This window comes from Bacillus rossius, chromosome 11, assembly GCF_032445375.1.
Source record: "Bacillus rossius redtenbacheri isolate Brsri chromosome 11, Brsri_v3, whole genome shotgun sequence".
NCBI lineage: Eukaryota > Metazoa > Arthropoda > Insecta > Phasmatodea > Bacillidae > Bacillus > Bacillus rossius.
The window spans coordinates 28,880,664-28,901,254 of NC_086338.1; the positions used below are offsets into that span (position 1 = coordinate 28,880,664).

Below are 20,591 nucleotides of genomic sequence, written 5' to 3' on the forward strand. Positions count from 1 at the left end.
TAACACGACAAAACGAAAAAACGAAACAAACACAATAGTTTTTCCAAAACAGAAACAAGCGACGTTTCGGGAACTGCTATCTGCTCCCGTCCTCAGGCAGAGACGCACATGGTATGAAAACACAGGAGCGATTGAGTAGGGGCTGGAAAAATGAGGTTATTTATCAGAGAAAGGGCTACATCTTGCTCAGCCAAGTGATCACCCGCGCAACGGGTCCTTGAGATACCAGCTCTCATCGCAGTGGTTTTACTCACTCCAGACCACGAATTATGGTAATAATTGTTTCTTAGAGTGAAGTAACGCATTTGAAGTACGAATATATTTACAAATTATACATAATCAAGTTAAATAGAATTTCTTAATTTCTTGGCTAACTTATTGGTTGCGATATGTACACTTTCAAAACTTTTTTTAATGACTAGTTTCAACTTGTTTTAGTGAACCACTTTTCATATTTTGCCGCCCCCTGATATTTGCTGCCCGGGGCACATGCCCCCCATGCCCCCCCCTTAGTTCCGGCCCTGGTGTGGTGGTTACGATCAGGGACGCACCCGCGTACGCCCTGGAACATCCTTAACCAAATACTTGTTTTGTAAATAATTCCTTCTGTCTTGTAATTATCGTGTCAGTGTATTTCCTGTTGTCTAATACTTTTTATAATATTTTGTAATGTTCTTAACTTGTGTTTACGTCTTTTAAAAGTAATTTATAATGTTTCGTAATTTCTTAAATAATTTGCATTTAAATATTTTTGTATATATTTTTCAGTGCCTATGTTATCATGTAGAACCGCAAGCCTGGCCCGCCGCGCGAGTCGCGTCTCTCCCACGCCGGCCCATTTCCCCTTCCTCATCTCTGCAGCCCGCGCGGGCGGGCGGGCGGCGGAGTGTCAGTCGCCTGCAGGCAGCCGCACGCAGCAGACCTGCTTCGCTCTGCTCCGCGAGAAGTAGTATGTTACGGAGTCCGGGTCGCAGCGTGGATGAAACATCCGTCAACCGACGTGGTCATCCAGGCTGTGACAAGATTTCCAGTGGTAAATCTCGTTAACAAGATCGCGTTTTCTTCACTTTGCAATTCGCTCCGCTCGAGACGCACGCTGTGCACGTCTGAACTTTTATAACCATACATTTCGTCACGGGACATCGAGTCGTGTTCCAGTTGTTTCCAGTATATTTCCGGGAGTCCGGAACGTGGCGAAGAAGGACGCTCGTCCCGCAACGCGTCGGCCAGGCTGCGATAGGGCTTTGAACGGAATAAAGGAGCTCGTGAAAACGGACAGCAACATCTTCTCCTTGCAACCTTCTACATTTCCTATTTAACTATACTAATTTCCTTCCTGGTCCCATGTTTCACGGTCCCGGCCACGTTGGCCTGAACTCCACTCTCTCTCCGACTGGAGCTACGCGGGCAAATCAGGGCGAGTCTCAGGACAATTCGAAACAGGGACTTAGGGACCGCAGGCCGAGGGACGTCAAATAGTTCTTAAGTATTAAAATTTTTGTGTTTAAAGCATAGGCGCGCCTACAGGGGGGGCCAGGTGGGCCATGGCCCCCCCTAATGTAATCACTCAGATCGGCATTTTCTCTAATGCGTTCGTTAATATTCGTATATTCCTGGCACTGTGACACTCAAACTGTTTTTCAGTGTTGCAGTGTGGTAATTATCAATATTTCTAAACATTTTATCGTTCTGGAAATACAGCCGCCTTAGTTTATTTAAAACACGAGGTCCCTTAAAATTGCCAAGCAAAAAAAAAAAAAAATTAAGAGGTTTGTTAAAGTTCCGTTGTCTGAATTGCTGTGTTTGCATTCACTAAAAAGAAGTTAATTTCAAGGTAGATCTGGACCAAGCTATTGGAAAATTCGAGAGGGAAAAATGTGTAGGTACCCTTTAAACATTGTCTATGGAAAAAAAAAAAACATATTTTCAAGATTGCTAAAATTATACGGATATAAATATTAACTAGTAAACATTCATATCTCGTCGATACTGCACAAAAATATAAACACGCAATGAGTGAATGTATTTAGGATATTTAACATTCTAAATTCAGCTTCTGATTTAAAAATTTAGCAGGGCCCCCCCTAATGGAAATGTCTGGGCACGCCTATGGTTTAAAGGCACCACCACTTTGCATGGTTTTCGAAAATATGCCTTGCAACAATAAAATTATATAAATAAACCACATGAACCTGTAAAGCATCTTTATTGACGTGCAAGTAACTTAATTTCTCGAAATATTATAGCATTAAGACGTATATGTATTCAAATTAATTTAAACCATTTAGTTTAAAAAACACTTCACTAAATCATTGAGTTAGGTGTGGTTGGCTTCGTTAATGCTTCACCTCTTACCCTGCGTGAGCGCTGATAGTGTGTCTCCCCCCTACTCCTTTACATGTGCGTATACCATGTCTTAAGTCTATGTATGAAATGCGCCGCAGATTTTTTTATTAGACTTCGGACATGGTTTGTTGTTACATAAATATTTATCTAAAATAAGTAATGTTAACTTACTATTGGTGTTAAATAATATTGTAAAAGTTATAAATTGCTTTTGATCAACATAGAGTTCATGTCACTTTTGTAAAAAGTGTCGTACCTAACCAAATAATGACAACCGCCGGAAACATTTCTGATTACAAATCTCGCAATACGTTGTTAGACAATTTGAAATATGAGCATCTGGTTGCTGGAATCTCTGGTGGTGTTACCTCGACAATCATCTTGCACCCACTAGATCTCGTAAAGATAAGATTAGCTGTCAACGATGGCATCACGACGACAATACCCCGGTATTCGGGCCTGCGGAACGCATTCATTACGATATTTCATCAGGAGGGGCTGCGCGGATTGTACCGGGGTTTGGCGCCCAATGTGTGGGGGGCAGGAAGCTCTTGGGGACTGTATTTCCTGTTCTATAGTGCTGTTAAAACATGGATTCAAGGCGGCGATGGGCAAAAACCCCTTGGCCCAGCACGGCACTTGCTTGCTGCTTCACAGGCAGGTGTTTTGACTCTGACAATAACGAATCCCATCTGGGTCGTGAAGACGAGGCTGTTTTTGCAGTATTGTGACGTGAATGCATCTAAACTACCGGATGCAAAGCAGTATAATGGCATGGTGGATGCTCTTTATAAAATTTACGTTCACGAAGGTTTTCGCGGCCTGTATAAGGGATTCGTGCCAGGTATTTTTGGAGTCTCCCACGGAGCTCTTCAGTTCATGGCCTATGAGGAAATGAAGAACAGGTACAACCAGTATAGAGGAGTACCTATTAACTCTAAACTTAGTTCTTTTGACTACTTAGTATTTGCAGCTCTGTCGAAGCTTTTCGCTGTGATGACAACGTATCCCTACCAGGTAGTTCGTGCACGCCTGCAGGATCAGCACCACAGCTATAATGGTTCTTGGGGTTGTGTTCAGCAAACTTATCGCTACGAAGGTGTTCGTGGATTTTATAAAGGTCTCAGTGCAAATGTGTTGCGTGTGACTCCAGCAACAATGATCACGTTCTTGGTTTATGAAAATGTGTCACGTTACTTGTTGTTTCTGAAGGCACCATGAGAAGATGCCAGTACATCATAGAGTTCTGTACATATGTCTGGGCCTGTAGTTTTTGCTTTTGCATAGTTTTTTTATCTTTTATTTGTTTTGCGACCTGTTTAGTTGGTACTTTATTGAAGTAATGAGTGACTTTTTAACCATTAACTGATATAACAGTGAGTCAGGTACCTGAAAATATCCGTTTTAAAATAAAATTTTTTTTTTTTATATTTTTCTTTGTTTAGTTGAAAAATTATGTTGAAATCAAAGCAAAAAATTGAAGATGTTACATTTGAAACTATTATGGTTTCTGAATAAAATATTTTTGTTAATGATTTTTTCTTCCTTTTTTCTTATAAGTAAATTTGTGGGAGATGAAAACCAAGCTAATTTCTTAAATGAAGACAGCTTAGTATCTTATTTCTGTGATAGCTTTGTTACCACTGCTTTGATGTAAAGTTTATATAAGTTCTTATCTGTACTGCAAATAAACTGTTGAATTGACTTTGTTGTAAATGTTTCTAATGAATGGCTTTGTTAGACACATGTTGGCTATATCTGAAAGAAATGCCAGATTCAAGGAATGGGGAAGACACTAAGGAGCTGATGGCTCTTCTGAATGCAACTTAATTATAATAAATTTGATATTGATTGTGGAATAATAATAATAATAATAATAATAATAATAATCTTAACACAAGCTCTGAATCTGCCAATGTCCCTATTAACAAATGAAAAAATTCTTATCTAATGTATTTTTAAAAGTCAGTCTACTATTTATACTTTCACATAAAGTCATGCATCATTAATAGTAGAGTAATTTGTGAAGCCACAAAAAGTTTTTAAAGTTGTAGCAAGCTCCATCTGTATCTGTAAAACATATAAGTGTAACTTATATTGATGTGAGGTTTTTAATTATGGATACACTGAGATCTGGTAATAGAAATTTACAAGACTAGCCACGCTTCTAAAAAAAAAATCCTCAAAACTTTTTTTGGCTCTAATGCATATGTTTGGTTGTTTAGAAGGTGGTATGTGAGAGAAATTGTGGGGAATTTCTTACCTTACCACAAAAAATATTTTTGCCAGAGTAGTGAACAAACTTAATATCACCTTATTTAGAAAGAGAGAAAAGAAAGCACCACAGAAAACTAAAATTCCACTTTTTTACCCCTAGAGTCCTTAAATGAATATTACATTTTTCCTTGCCAAATATATGCTCAGGTTTCCCAGTTAAACCTATACACCTGACGTATGATTTCTGGGTGAATCATAGAGGACTCGAGATAACGTAGGAAACCCCTTGTGACGACATGCTAACCAGAATCGCTGCGCAAATAATAATTCCCTAGTGTGAACCCTGCTTCTTACAGGTCGCTCAAAGATAAACACAGCAACCCGAAAAATTGATAAAACATAAAAAATTAAAAAATGTAAATTAAATAATATGAATTACAGTTTGTAAACATGGATGGCCAGATTTGAGTCATTGGGGCTAAGCACATCTCATCAATGAAAAGGTGATTGCTGATGGGAAACAGAACACAATTGGGGATGTTGGGGAAGCAATCGACCATGTCCAAACTGGAGACACAGCAGCATTTGCTAGATTTTATTCTTGGCTAACCTTGGAAAATCAAAAACATGATGGCCGGATTGGGATTTTAACCCCTTGTTCTCAAGAATGCGAGTCCAGTGATATCGGAATAAATTTGAAACTATACTAAAAGCCAAAACTTTACAATGAACACATTGTGGTATTCAGAATGGTTGGGAATTCCCTTTGTGCCTTTTGCGCGTTTATACGAGACACGAGGCAAAAAAAAAAAAATTCTAATGAACATGTTTTTAAAACCCTGCAAGTCACGCAGAGTGCTTCAAGTGAAACACTATAATGCAACATTTTCGGTGTTTATGCGCTGCCTTCTTTCCATCTTCAAGGGTGTAAATCATAGGCACTAGGTACTAGCAGACTGAAGCAGCATACCTTGAGCTATTGACTTAATATATTCTGTTTCAGTGGCCAACTTCAAGATCTTCTTGTTGAATGTTGATGTGTACTTTGCACCCCATTGTTTTTAGTTTGGTAGCTGGTGTAAAGAGAGTATCAGTACTGAACAAGTGGTCCTATGAAGTTGGCCAATCATGGACAAGCGAGCAGAGAATACTGGGTCACTGGAGCGAGGTGTGCGGCAGGTTTTCTCAGGCCACCCCATTTCCCCCCTACCCTTGAATTATATTGCTGCTCAGTTTCAGTGTTTCACCCGCGTCTGTCTGAAATTATGTACCTTGATGTTGACGAGATGTGAAACTCATTAATCCATAAAATAACTTGTTCTATCATTCATATTCGTTTGTTTGTTCGTTCAGTCATTCATCCATTCCTTGGTTTGTTCATTGATATATTAATTACTTTGTTCATCCAGCCATTCCTATGTTCGTTAATTTATTTATTCATCTATCCATTCATTCTTTATTTGTTCACTCAAATATAGGTTCAAAATACTGATAAAAATTTTCTCTAGGAACAACTTTGGAAACTCACAAGTCTTAGTACACACATGCAGTCAAAATTTAAACACAGTCAATTTCATAACTAATTTTTGGTATGGAATTGTTGCCTTTGTGCTCTACGGTTATGTTCTGAATAAATCAACATAACACTCACATGCATTATAAACTATTGTGGACTTCTGATACACAAGTTGATTAGAGGTTCACACATTGAAAATGTCATCTAACCAACCATCACCACCACCATCATCATCATCATCGTTGTCAACAACTGCTTCCAGCCTGTGGTCGGATCAGCAAAATAAAATGCCTCGATCTTCTGTCACGCCACAATTCCCAATCCTTCACTCTTTTCCAGTCTTATGCTCTCTCTCTCCTGCCTTCCTTTAACTATCTGCTCTTCCCACCTCCTCCTTTGTCTTCCTTGGGGGCCTTCTTCATTTGTGTTTCAACTCCCTCATTTTCCTAGACAGCCATGCTTTTTTCCATTTTCTGGATATGGACCATCTCATTCTTGCCTTTTTAATGATCTCATTCAGTCCTGTACTGCTCTTGCTTGCACTATCTCATTCTTGGTCCTGTCTCGCCTCGTAACTGCCAACACACTACTCACAAACTTCATTCCTATTGCCCTGATCTTCCTAGCATCTCTCTTGTCCACAGTCCAAGTCTCCGCCCTGTAAGTGACTGTGGGTACAAACTAGGTATTGGACAACACTTGTTTGTATTTTAATGGCACCTCCCTCTTGTAAGAATTGTTTTTGAAGTTATACTTTAGGCATGATATGGAAAATTGAGTGAATTTTCAAGATATGTGCACATCATAAAACAACATTTTCACAGGATGAAAAAAAAAAAAAGCTAAATACAATCAAAAATTATATACTATAGATATAATATACCATACTTTAGCGATTGATATTTACTACTGGTCCATATCATTAAAAACAATTTTATTAGTGATATAAATTGTATCTTTAAACCTTTTCAAGTATATTTACATAAGTGAGTTTATGTTATCATTTGCATAACGATGTCAGGTTACTTGTAAACTTCTATTGGTACTGGCAGGGAGTGTCTGTGGAAGGTTTAGTAGTCTCCTGGCCGTTTTCATGGGATTGTTTGTGAGGTTATGTTACCGTATGTATAATTTATTTGCAATATATATTATTGCATAATTATTTGATAAATAATTAATAAATTAGAAGAAACGTTCAGCATATGTGTTGATTTTCATTATTAATGAAAAATTATATGTTTATTATTTTACTAATTTAGATAATTAATTTTATACACATGATTATATTAATGCTGAATACCGAGTATTTAAAATATTTAATTTGATTGAATTTATACTTTACCAACCATATTAATAATATCACTGCATTCCTTTTATTATTTTATTTCTATTAGTTATTTGCTCGCAAAATTAGAGTTAGATTATTGTGCCGAGTAAGTATAACTTCTAACATGTGTACATAAAGTACACGCACCCATTATTTTGTTTCTTTTTTGACTTAGGCGACAGTAAGATCATTAGAGACATGACCTCAACTACACATTTAGAGGAAACTGGTTAAGGAATCGGCTAAGACTAGTGCAAGGAACCACCCCATCATTTGCCGAGAGTGATGTCGGGGGAAACCATGGTTCGAACCCAGTTCCTCTGGAACGCGGGTCCAGAGTCCGGTGCCACCTTACTCCATCTTGCCCGTAAATCAGTGGTGGTCGACTAGCGGCCCGTGATGTAGTTTTACACGGATTGCTTAAAGAATTTTTGTGTAATTAATTATTGTGTATACTCTTGTGCATGGGGGGGGGGGGGAGGGGGAACGTTAGGGGAACCCCAGTCCTCCTGGAATTAAGAAGCTGGCCCGGTTGCGTTTGCATAATTGTGACTATGAAAAGTTGGAAAAGATGTACGCTGATGCAAAAAAATTATGCATGGTATGTTTATTGCTTTTGAGAGGTGCGGGGGTTGGGAAAAGGGGGGGGGGGGGTGGTGCTAATTACTATTTCTGCCTCGGGCAAAGAAAAGCCTATATCTGTCCCTGCTTGCGACTTCACTTGCTCCATGTCGTGTTGTGAAACGTTTTATCACCCCTCCCCCCCCCCCCCCCCCTTTCAGCTCTATGCCAGAGTTTAGTAGTGTTCAAATTCATCAGCTATGTTTGATATTTATTTGCTTGCTTTTTGCAGATATTAATGAATAAACTTTGACTGCGCAAGTAGTTTAACAAAAAGTGTTGATGAAAAGGGGTTGATAAACATAATAATGTCGAAACTATATTTTATGGAAAACTTTCTGTATATTTTAAAATTTTTGTGCTGATTGCATGCATATAGGACAAAATAAGGACAGTATATAAGGACAGTATACAAGCACCCTATTCAGAGATGACGTGTCGGTTATCCTCTCTGGCCGCTCCCCCCACTCCCTGGCCCCCTTATGAAAATTTACAAGAGGCCCCTTGTGCATTCTACAGATCTGCGCCCTGCTCTTGTGTATTAGCCATCTTTGTGTGCCTGTATGTAGGATTAGTCACCAGCAGCCACCGATGAAGCCATGGTATTCTCACGGAAATATTAAAAAAAAATACTATATATACAATTTGTAATCTATTTATTTTGTCTCATGGATATTTATTTTAGATTAAAAGGTATTTCTTAATTTTTTTTGTTAATACTATTTTTAAAATAATATTTTGTTTCTTCGTGACATGTCACGTGTGTTATATTTATTGATTACTCTACAGAAAAATACAACATTAAAAAAATCGTTACAAGTGTAATATTTATTCACGTGTGGCTAGCCCTCAGATTAGTTTGGAAAATATCTGGCCCTCGAGAAGCGTGCCAATGTGATTGGTGTGTTTGCCGAGCCACGGCGACCAAGTCTCGCGCCTGGTGCAGTGAACCTGTGCAATGTGTTCCAGTCTGTCACGCTTCACACGGACGTCGGGGACTTGAAGATAGAACTGTTCTGCGAGGGGTGTCCGAAAACGTGTGAGGTAAGCCGTGTTGGTGCCAGGCTAAACTCACGGAAATGATAAATTTTCAAGGAACTCAACTGTTTTATTTTTAGACTTTTTCTCCCTTCCTATTTCATGTACACTAGTCTCCATCTTTCAGTGGGTCAGGGATGTACATTAATGTTAGATGTCATTAGGGACAAGATTATATGGTGAATTGCGATAAAACCGAAAAGAATGCAAGTACACCATTAAACACGAAAATTCAACTGAAAGAAAAAAATGAACAACATTTTTAATCAAAAATAAAAAAAATGATTATTTTAATATATTAAACTCGAGGAATGTAACATATTTAGCATGAAAGTTGTACCAAATTGATGTACTAAATAGATTGAAATTTTAATTTTTTTTTTAGATCTATCAACTGTTATTCGTAACTCATTATTACATTAAGGCATTCATACATTTTTCAAACACACAATTACTTGCAGATTTATTGTTCTTGTCCCGAATAGTTAGAAATATTTATTTCAACTTATATCGTAATAGAGCATCATGTATCGCTTACAATAAATTGTTTTGGTGAATGAAGTGTTATGAAACATTTAAGTGTCACATGTGTTTAATATTTTATGTATAAATAAACAGAGTTCATAAAAAAATAAAAACACAGATTTCTTTTTTTAAAAACTAAATTAGCCTAAGAATAAAACCATAAAATCTTGTTCCTAGTCATTGTCACAAAATAATAACTAAAAATAAAAAAACAACTGGAGAAAATATATTCTATGTCCTGCCACGCCAAAGATTTGGGTTGAAAAACTTAAATTGAAATTAGGGCAAATTGAAAAAAGGAAAATGAAAAATTGTATGTATCAGTTCCCCTGAATCCAGTGTAATTTGTTGATTCTTAGTTTATCTTCCCTGGTTTCGAGGGTGCAGCCTGCGACCAGGGAAGAATCTAGAAGGGCGAGGGTGCAGCCTGCGACCAGGGAAGGATCTAGAAGGGCAAGGGGGCAGCCTGCGACCAGGGAAGGATCTAGAAGGGCGAGGGGGCAGCCCGCGACCAGGGAAGGATCTAGAAGGGCGAGTGTGCAGCCCGCGACCAGGGAAGGATCTAGAAGGGCGAGTGTGCAGCCGGCGACCAGGGAAGGATCTAGAAGGGCGAGGTGGCAGCCCGCGACCAGGGAAGGATCTAGAAGGGCGAGGGTGCAGCCCGCGACCAGGGAAGGATCTAGAAGGGCGAGTGTGCAGCCGGCGACCAGGGAAGGATCTAGAAGGGCGAGTGTGCAGCCTGCGACCAGGGAAGGATCTAGAAGGGCGAGTGTGCAGCCGGCGACCAGGGAAGGATCTAGAAGGGCGAGGGTGCAGCCGGCGACCAGGGAAGGATCTAGAAGGGCGAGGGTGCAGCCGGCGACCAGGGAAGGATCTAGAAGGGCGAGTGTGCAGCCGGCGACCAGGGAAGGATCTAGAAGGGCGAGTGTGCAGCCGGCGACCAGGGAAGGATCTAGAAGGGCGAGTGTGCAGCCGGCGACCAGGGAAGGATCTAGAAGGGCGAGGTGGCAGCCTGCGACCAGGGAAGGATCTAGATGGGCGAGGTGGCAGCCTGCGACCAGGGAAGGATCTAGATGGGCGAGGGGGCAGCCTGCGACCAGGGAAGGATCTAGAAGGGCGAGGGGGCAGCCGGCGACCAGGGAAGGATCTAGAAGGGCGAGGGGGCAGCCTGCGACCAGGGAAGGATCTAGAAGGGCGAGGGGGCAGCCTGCGACCAGGGAAGGATCTAGAAGGGCGAGGGGGCAGCCGGCGACCAGGGAAGGATCTAGAAGTGCGAGGGGGCAGCCGGCGACCAGGGAAGGATCTAGAAGGGCGAGGGGGCAGCCTGCGACCAGGGAAGGATCTAGAAGGGCGAGGGGGCAGCCTGCGACCAGGGAAGGATCTAGAAGGGCGAGGGGGCAGCCGGCGACCAGGGAAGGATCTAGAAGGGCAAGGGGGCAGCCTGCGACCAGGGAAGGATCTAGAAGGGCGAGGGGGCAGCCGGCGACCAGGGAAGGATCTAGAAGGGCGAGGGGGCAGCCTGCGACCAGGGAAGGATCTAGAAGGGCGAGGGGGCAGCCTGCGACCAGGGAAGGATCTAGAAGGGCGAGGGGGCAGCCGGCGACCAGGGAAGGATCTAGAAGGGCGAGGGGGCAGCCTGCGACCAGGGAAGGATCTAGAAGGGCGAGGGGGCAGCCGGCGACCAGGGAAGGATCTAGAAGGGCGAGGGGGCAGCCTGCGACCAGGGAAGGATCTAGAAGGGCGAGGGGGCAGCCTGCGACCAGGGAAGGATCTAGAAGGGCGAGGGGGCAGCCTGCGACCAGGGAAGGATCTAGAAGGGCGAGGGGGCAGCCGGCGACCAGGGAAGGATCTAGAAGGGCGAGGGGGCAGCCTGCGACCAGGGAAGGATCTAGAAGGGCGAGTGTGTAGCCCGCGACCAGGGAAGGATCTAGAAGGGCGAGGGGGCAGCCTGCGACCAGGGAAGGATCTAGAATGGCGAGAGGGGGCAGCTTGTGGCCAGCGCGGGATTGGTTGACAAATTTCTGTGGATTACATAAAGAGTGAAATACTTAGAGAAAGTAAAAAAGATATATTATATCTAATTACAATAAGTGACTGTAGAAATGTCCTAATTAGGTACCTAATTTTATATGTAGCCCAGGGGTGCAACAACTAAATTTCCAAAGGGGGGGCAATATACCTTTTTATAAAGAATCATCAATCCCCCCTATTGCAGCGGGGGGTCCATGGGTCCTCCCCCGGGAAAATTTGTATTTCAAGGTGGATAATGGTGCTATTTAAGCAGTTTTATTATCGAAAAATAGATTACACAGCACTTTCTTTGCCCCCTGTTTGCCCCTACTTCAAGGTTTCAGAGGGGGGGAAAAATACCCTTGCCCCCCCTGTTGTTGCGCCACTGATGTAGCCTATGTATTCTTGTTTCTTGTCATAACTTTTTTATTTGGAACTCCAGTACATTACATCATAAGTTTTCAATATTGTAATTTAAAATTGTAACACAATGAAATTTTTTTTTCTTTCTGTTTTTTTTTTGTGTTTGAACTTTTAACACTATATTATTTTTTTCCAATACAGTTTGTGAATTAAAGTGTACATTTAAACACTGATATGTTTAAGTATGAGGTATGAAAGAATTCAGTTTAAAATCTGGCATGTAATGTACTGAATGCAAAACAAATTATGCATGGTACGTTAATTTCTAATGTGAGAAAGGGGGGGGGGGGGGGGGCTATCACAATTACTTTCCCGGGCAAAGAAAAGCCTTTATATGTTCCTGCTTGCGACTTCACTCGCTCTATCTCGTGTGTTTTATCACTTCTCCCCGATGTCAGAGTTCAGCTATATCTATTTATTTGCTTGTTGTTTGCAGATATTAATCAATAAACATTGTAGAGTGACAATGAACTTTTAGAGCAAGTAGTGTAACAAGTGTTATTACTGTATATGATTATGAATAATAGCCTGGCTGTTTTACAAACAGAAAATAATGTGTAGCATATATTTGCAATATTTGCAACAAAACATAATATTCTATGTTTACTTATATTAGAAAAATTGGTAGACATTGTCCTTCAACAACACTAATAATGTGAAAATCCAACTCTGCGGATAAAAAGTTTTTAATCTGGCAACTTTGGGATCACGGCCATGCTGAATTAGTGATTTTGCTGAATGATCGAACCTCAAAAGTGTTTTAATGGTACTAACAATAGGTAAATTAGTATACAGTAAAATGTTATTTAAAACATGTTGTATTAACCTGTCCTATGTATAGAAAAAAATACAATGAGTGTGGGTCTTCTTTATAATATCATTATGGAAATGTATACATGAAATGGAAAAAGTGGAAACATAAAAACTAGAAAGCTAGAAAAGAGAAAACATTGTAGTACTGCAATAAAGTCAACAGAAACGATAAAATTTAAGCAATCTAAAAATGCAGGCAGTGCAGTAACACAACCTTTGCGATCAAAGTCAACAGCAGAAATCCGCTGGGAAAAATTCTGGACCAGAGAAAATGTATTGGTGTCAGATTTTAGATGTTCTGAACCATGGAGGTCTTTTTTTTTTTTACCTAAATATAAACAAACGTAAAAAATTTATAGAATATTAAAATAAAAAAAGGACTTGTATCATTAAGTCCTGGGGTCCTCAGTTCTATCCTTGCAAGGGCAATTGAATAAAATATGAATAAAAAGTTTTGAAAATTTTTTTTAAAAGTACTTAAATGAAAACTGCACTTACGTCATATGTTTCCCGAAGTTCTCTGTTTGATTCTCGGCGAATGTACATGTCAAAATGAGCAGCAACTTTCCAAAAATTTCCACCAAACAAGACCGACCACTGTCAAGGCAAAGCGTGGCTCCAGCTTATTTTTCTGCTCTGCACCTGCATCCAGCTCGCATGCTAGTACTCGTGATGTGTGACGTGCGGGCAGTGGCTCTCCCGGGATGAGCTAGTCCTGAACCACTGTTGCAACTTCCTTGTGTTAGTGAGCTGCGCCCAGAGTGTTTCATTTCAATCTCCCTAATTTCCTAATTTTGGGTTATGAATAACTAATCATATGTTCTGTACTGAATTTACAGTGCTTGATGCGATAGTCTCAGCAGTTAATGTATCCTGTACAAAAAAAAACCAATCCCCATCAAAGTAGCTCCAGAAGATAACCTTGATCGAGTGTTTACAGTTTTTAAAAACTAGGAGCTTTTTTCATGGCCATGGCATATGATTACAAAATTTTATTTTGGCCATTTATGTGCAAAAAAAAAATCAAATACCAAAGAGACTCAAAACAGCTATATCAAAATAAAACCATTACATTAAATCAGTTATTTTTGGTACTCTGTAAAATGAAAGAATATTAAAATATAAAAGTTACTTAATAGTAATTTTGCCATGCAGCTGACATTTTTTTAGGTAATATAATTTTTGGTAAAGGTATATTTTTACACACACAAAGTTACTACTCTCAGATCAGCAATGTTTAAAGCTAATATTTTTCATGGTTTCTTTGGTATTGTTAATGAAAAAAAAGTTAGAAAAATTTCTGAGACTTACTTATTATAGATAATTATAGCTTGCCCCTTTGCAGAAGATTACAGGGCCCTTCCAAGTTTCAAAGCTGTGTCTGCCCTGATTGGAACAACTTTATACTCAGCATATTAAGATGCAGCAAAGTCTTGATCAACCATCAGATCCTTGGTTATTGCTTGCATGTCCTCATGCAGCGAGGGTCGAATGTTTGACTCCAACTCCTGGCACAATTCTTAATTTATTATTGTTATTATCATCATCGAGTTGGTACCCAAGTGGCCTGGAGCCCACCGTGATCGTGGATGTCTTATCGCCTTAAGCCTCTTTCCAATAGCATTAAATTCCAAGGAAATGTGGTTTGCCGACAGCTTGGATGAAAACTAACCCAAGTAATGCAGTCATTCCTCGCCTCTTTCTCTAACCATGTGATTTTTTTCTGTCTGAAACTTTCCAAACCTTAACCAGTTTGATTGATTGTGGTTGTAATGTTGTCAATTGAATCACTTCCCAATCACAATAACAGTTGCAACAATAATGCCAACTAAGATTTCTGCCATTATTCTCTAAACCACTAAGTAATTTGCTTTCTGAGAAAACTTCCACCATATTTACATGTGACTGTGCCTCTTCCTAATGTATGAAATTTTAAAAACATTTTTTTATTTTCATTTTTTTTTTTACCAATTTTCTATTTTAAAACAAAGCATGGCCAAAATAGACTCAGGTTTTTGAGAAACAGTTGCTGGAGAGGCTGGTGTGATATTACAAAAGATACATTTTGATTACGTTCAGGCGGCCAGTGTCAGCACAGCTACTCTGATACTGTATGTTGGCACATGTATAAGCATGTATGTTTATTAAATGAGTTAGGGTAGCTTAATACAGTCTCTGCTCTTGTAAGTTGAGCGTTAAACTGTGAAACTACAAAATGTGGTGTTGAAATTAAGCTAAAAAAACATATCTGTTATTCAGTGAATGTTGTGTAGGTTTTCTCATTAATGTGGCGAAGCCTGGTTTGTGTAAGGGATTGTCCATTAATCACGTGAGGCTCGAAAAGGAGGGGGGGGGGGGGTCGGGAAAAATCACGAAATATCACAAGGGGGGAGGGGGGGTGTAGAGAGATATCACGTGTATTTATTTTTTCGCGCGATTTCTACTAAACCGAAAAGCGACACGTGACCTGTACTCGCTGTAGCCAGGCAACAATATCCCCGCCCGCCGCAACATGAACCACCCGGCTCGGCTTGCCAGTCGCCAGTAAGACTGTGATTTTGGCGCCGAATACATGCGTAAATGACATGATATAAGCCTTTCCTTTATTATTTATATGCCAGTGAGAATAAACCTGCAACCTTAATGTGTGTATGGACATTTTTATCACTGTGCTTAATTTTCCAGAATTAAATTAGATTATACCTATATTTAAAGATAATATTCAGAAATTTTAAAAAAAAATATTTCATACCAAAAAAATACACGTGGTTTATTGGGGGGGGGGGGGGGGGGGGTGTAATTCTAATTCTAAAACCTCACCACAAATCACTAGGGGGGAGGGGGGGGGGGGTTTAAAATTTGCTAAAAAAACATCACGTGATTAATGGACGACCCCTAACAAGAATTGAATTTTTTTTTTTTTTTTTTTTTTTTTTACAGAATTTCTTAGCGCTGTGTGCAAGCGACTACTACAATGGCTGCACTTTCCATCGCAACATCAAAGGGTTCATCGTGCAGACCGGGGACCCCACGCAGACGGGGAAAGGAGGCAACTCCATTTGGGGGAAGAAGTTTGAGGATGAATTCAAAGAAGACTTGAAGGTAAGATGAAAACGCTGCACTACAACAAAACATTTATGCAGTGCACAGTAGGCCTGTGTGATGCTTCGACTAAGCGAATCAATCGAAGCTCTTTTTATATGTTATATTTATCTTTGCCAGAAAATTTTCTGTTCATTTTATTCGAAGCTTCAGTTGTTATTTAAAGCTTCGCATCTGATGTGAATCTTCATGTTTGTTGCAAAGCTTTAAAACATTGGAAGCTCAAGATTCGCTCATGAAAATATAAAGGTTTTCATGTTATGTATGTTTTGCTTGAATAAAGTTGGTTACAAAAAAAACAAACAAAAGAAAGCACTCCGTTTGCTTTCATGAATGCTTAATATTAATATATGCATGGTATGATGTATATAGGGCCCAATTGATTAATCACTTAATCAGTTAAATTTTTTTATTTGAATCCTGTATTTTGTAATATAAGTGTAATACAGCTTCGCAGAGAACAATATTCTCAATTCGGTTGGACTTCGCTAATTATTTAAACATTTGATTTGATATTCGCTTCTCATCAAAAAAGTAGTTTTCACTCAGGCCTAGTAGGCCTACGCAGTTGTGCTAATTGAGATTTATAAATGAATAAATGAATGAACCAGGGCTTATCATCTAATCGACATCAGGGTCATTAGAGATGGTGTAAAGAACTTATTTGTGTCCTACTTGGTGTGCCATTCTGTAAAGTGAATGCTTCACTTGGATGGACAATATGTGTGTAGAATGTCGCTCTTGGGTATCAAATCTGTATATTATCTGAACATGTGGGGTTTACTACACTCACTGTGTTTATGTACCTCACTCACAACTGAGCTACTTGGAAAATAATCCGTATTATTATTCCAGTTACCTTTTTTCCAACCAAGATACTTATTGCATTTTTTTGGCTTCTGGGTGTAGGCCGTGTCAAGTAATTGTCTTGCGATGTTTCGGCAGTCATTGCAGCTGCCATCATCAAGTCTACACCCAGAAGCCAAGAAAATGCAGACAATGGGCGTGAAATCCTGATATCTTTAAGATACTTATTATTTATCATAGGTTAACTCAAAAACATCGATATAGGATATGCACTATGTTACTCTTGGTGACTAAATGAATAACAATAAACATTAAAAGCAAAGAAAAATTGAAATATATTAAAATTTTTAAAATGTATTACATACAAAACTAGATTACACATATAACCCTAAACTAGTCCATCTGGTTTCTTGATAAAACAGAATTTAACAGCGTTAGGTGGCTTTGCCGTTATGATGGGCACATCTTTACCAAGCGTATTTATACTCAGAAATTATCACTTGAAATAATAAAATATTGATTGTCAACTCAATCAAAAATGTTTCTCAGGGATTTCGTTGATTTTATTTCTGACATTTCAAATTGGTAGAACATTTAAAACTGTGTCAAGGGACTTCTGGACTTAGGGTTGTATGTCCGTTTGTATTTAAGGACATTTTTAAACAAACAAAATGTTATTTCCATACAAAATAAAAATAAAATAATGTTTTGGTGCTTTTTCAAGAGTTTGAAGCACTTTTCACATCATATAGTGGGTGATAGTAGCCTTAAACAAGGGTGGCGTCACTAAAATGTGCGATAACGGCCAACCAAAATGGGCTACCTGGGATGCTGCGACACTGGACTAATCTTTGATCTCACGTTGAATGTCCGCAGGTAGCGATCAAGCACAACCTTTTAGTGATTCTTGTGGCTAACCCTTTATTGCACCAACAGTAACATTGCTTTAATGCCGACACACACCTTTAACTGTAAAATTCAGCTCTAGTCAGACCCATCTGATGCGGAAGTTGGGTCTCAGCTTGGCTGGACTTATGTAGTAATCTAAATCCCTTCATGCATTGCGCCGGGTGCCTCAAAGCTTTCAGCAAAGAAAGTTTGAAACGCCGCACTGCACGAAGCAGCGGCCAATCACATGACGCCATTTAGAAATGGTGCAGAAGCTAGAAACTGTCAATTATTACGTAAAATAATGTTATGTAATAAAACTGTTCATTGCCAATGTCTTTAAATACCTATAAAATATTGTTTGCAACACAATATTGTTCGAAAGTATGATTTACATTCATGTAAACAGACCACTCTGTTCACTGCCAGTAGCCTTGGAGACAGTAATTAAAAATATAAGCACTAATATTATCACTCTGAACTATTGTACTAGTACAATAATAGTAGTAATGAGATGAGAATGAAGCATAAACAAATGTAATGTGGGTGTGAATCAGTTCTCTGAGAAAATCCACTGGCCCTTTGATAAATCTTGGTTTGGCCCTGCTGGTAATTAAACTCGGATCACCTTGGTAGGAAATGTAACTCTACACAGTGCATTTATGAGGTATTTTTATAACAACATGCTCTACTTAATTATATTATAATATAACTGAAGTGCAATACTAATGTAGTACAACAAAGACATCACATGTATGCAGTGCAAACACAGAACATTATCCCACCACATATCATATGCGATCAATGAGAATAAGTACCTGCGTGCCAAGCCACATCAGTCAGAATTGGTAAGGTTGTAACCGGAAGCTTATCGCAAAGTGTTTACACCAATGAAGTTCACAGGCTTCTGCTCCCACTGCCCTAATTGGCCCTCATTGGCCAATAGCTCCAGCCAGTGCTCTACCCAGACAAGAATAGTTAAAGGTGGGAAAAACTTTGCTGTCATCTTGAAGATGGCGACTGATGGTGACTGCAATGTCGAACTAGTCAGAGATTGTTTCTTTAACTTTGATAAGGCAATTCAGGTTTACAGATTGGCTGGATTGTATCATACTTTTTTTTTTATAAATAATGAAGGCTACCTGTTATTTGCGATTGTTCATAAACATGCACTTTTGCTATTTGTTTTTGCAGCACAGTGTACGAGGTATGGTGTCCATGGCTAATAATGGACCTAATACTAACAGTAGCCAGTTTTTCATCACATACTCGCCCCAGCCTCACTTGGACCTGAAGTACACCTTGTTTGGCAAGTAAGAACAGTTTTTCTTACTCGCTTGTTGTTACAATTTTATCTACAATAATTTCACTCTTGTAGCTGCTTTGTATTTTGTAGAATTAGTGTGCTGCCTTATGTGTGTTTTTCAATGTGAGCTACTCAGTTAATAATCTCTTTCATATATTTTTAAAACTTTTTTTACATAGTTCCTTATGTAATTATTGACTAATTTGATCAGTTATTATATTTAACGTGTCCTAATACTATTGTCATTTTTAAAGCGGCTGTTTGATATGTTGCTCACTTGATTGTGCAGATTATGACTTCATATGATTTACCAGCCAATTACTGTCAAACCCCAATAGTAAAAACCTGAAGGGACCATTATTGTATCACTTTGCAATAACAAGGTTTGTATTAACCAAACTATCACAAAATTTAGCTATATTTTTTTTTCTTCTAATTTTTAATTAAATTCAAATAAATTAAAAAGTTTTTTTCTCATTTAATACTTTCAAAACACACCTAAAAAAAAATAGAATATTCACCAAGGAAACTTGCACACAATTTTATACAAAACTAAATGTATTTTTTAAAAGTTTTTAGGGATTGTAACAAACAATTTAGAATGATTACACATGTGGCTCAAAAAAATATTTTGGATTGAGGTTTGACTGTAGGTATTTTGTTTATTCAAATTTTCGTTATCCTGAATTGGCTCTGATTTCAAATATATCCAACTTAACGAGGTTCTACTTACAGCATAGGGACTGGAAAGTTTCTGCTACTAACACACTGGAAATTTTATTGTTCTAGAGTGATCGATGGATTTGATGCATTGGACGACCTTGAAAAACTCCCAGTGAACCCAAAGAACTACAAGCCTCTCACAGAGACGAGAATCAACAGTGTTACAATACATGCAAACCCTCTTGCTGGTTGAAGTGTGCAGAAAGTTTTGGTGACCACTTAGTATATTTCTTATATCAGAATGTGAGGAAGAAATACCATCAAGAAAGTGCTAGTGTGTGAAGTTGAATGATAGTTTAGTTTTTAAATAGTAATGTTTTCAATCTAAAATATCCCATTTTTTTTTGATAAGAAAATGATAAAAAGAATTTACAGTGAATTTTTAGCATATTTTTGGCAGCATGTTTGATTGAACTAGATATATCTGCAACTGACTGCTATACTACCATACTGATTTTTTTTCCTTCTGTTATGCTATATAATTTTTTTATTTTAAAAAATCATTTCATCAAATAAATTATTCACAAATATTTTTAACTGCATACAAAAATTGTTGTTACCATAAAATTTTAAATCAATTTTGAGAGTGATTTATAAAACAAAAACAATGTGATCATGTCAACTAACATTAAATGTAATTTCTCTTTGTTGTAATGTGTTTTTCAGTATTTTTGGGGATTGCCATATATTTTACAAGTCGAAACACACAGAAAATAAATGCTGCATAGAAAATCCTAACATGACAATGAATGAAGAAACTAAGCTGGAAAATTATTATTATTTTTTTGCAGTTTTTGAAAACTACAGGTCTTTGCCCTTTGGTGGTTTTAGGCTTTTGGCCACTGGCACCTGTTTGAGAACTGTACAAGACTCACTGTTTCCAAGTCTTCTTCAGTGCCTGTGGCAGACATGTTTCTTGTACAACACAT

At 38.8% G+C, this 20,591-nt stretch overlaps 2 protein-coding genes across 2 annotated transcripts; both read left to right on the plus strand.

The window, feature by feature from the left end:
* Positions 1 to 2,369: 2,369 nt before the first annotated feature.
* LOC134536751 (peptidyl-prolyl cis-trans isomerase-like 3) lies at positions 2,370 to 20,316 on the plus strand. The gene is made up of 5 exons (XM_063376660.1): positions 2,370 to 2,469; positions 8,997 to 9,071; positions 15,777 to 15,938; positions 18,828 to 18,946; positions 19,729 to 20,316. Exons 1-5 carry the CDS (start codon positions 2,467 to 2,469, stop codon positions 19,853 to 19,855), a joined length of 486 nt encoding a protein of 161 aa, XP_063232730.1. The 5' UTR covers positions 2,370 to 2,466; the 3' UTR covers positions 19,856 to 20,316.
* Positions 2,521 to 3,670, plus strand: LOC134536750 (solute carrier family 25 member 32-like). The gene has a single exon (XM_063376659.1). It carries the CDS (start codon positions 2,614 to 2,616, stop codon positions 3,565 to 3,567), a length of 954 nt encoding a protein of 317 aa, XP_063232729.1. The 5' UTR covers positions 2,521 to 2,613; the 3' UTR covers positions 3,568 to 3,670.
* Positions 20,317 to 20,591: the final 275 nt, after the last annotated feature.

What these genes read in the sequence shown, in the direction of transcription:
- LOC134536751 (XM_063376660.1), top strand. An exon ending in GGTGTCCGAAAACGTGTGAG is followed by an intron (nt 9,072 to 15,776) that starts GTAAGCCGTGTT and finishes TTTTTTTTACAG; the next exon opens with AATTTCTTAGCGCTGTGTGC. An exon ending in AATTCAAAGAAGACTTGAAG is followed by an intron (nt 15,939 to 18,827) that starts GTAAGATGAAAA and finishes TTGTTTTTGCAG; the next exon opens with CACAGTGTACGAGGTATGGT.
- LOC134536750 (XM_063376659.1), top strand. Translation starts at nt 2,614, where the DNA reads ATGACAACCGCCGGAAACATTTCTGATTACAAATCTCGCAATACGTTG.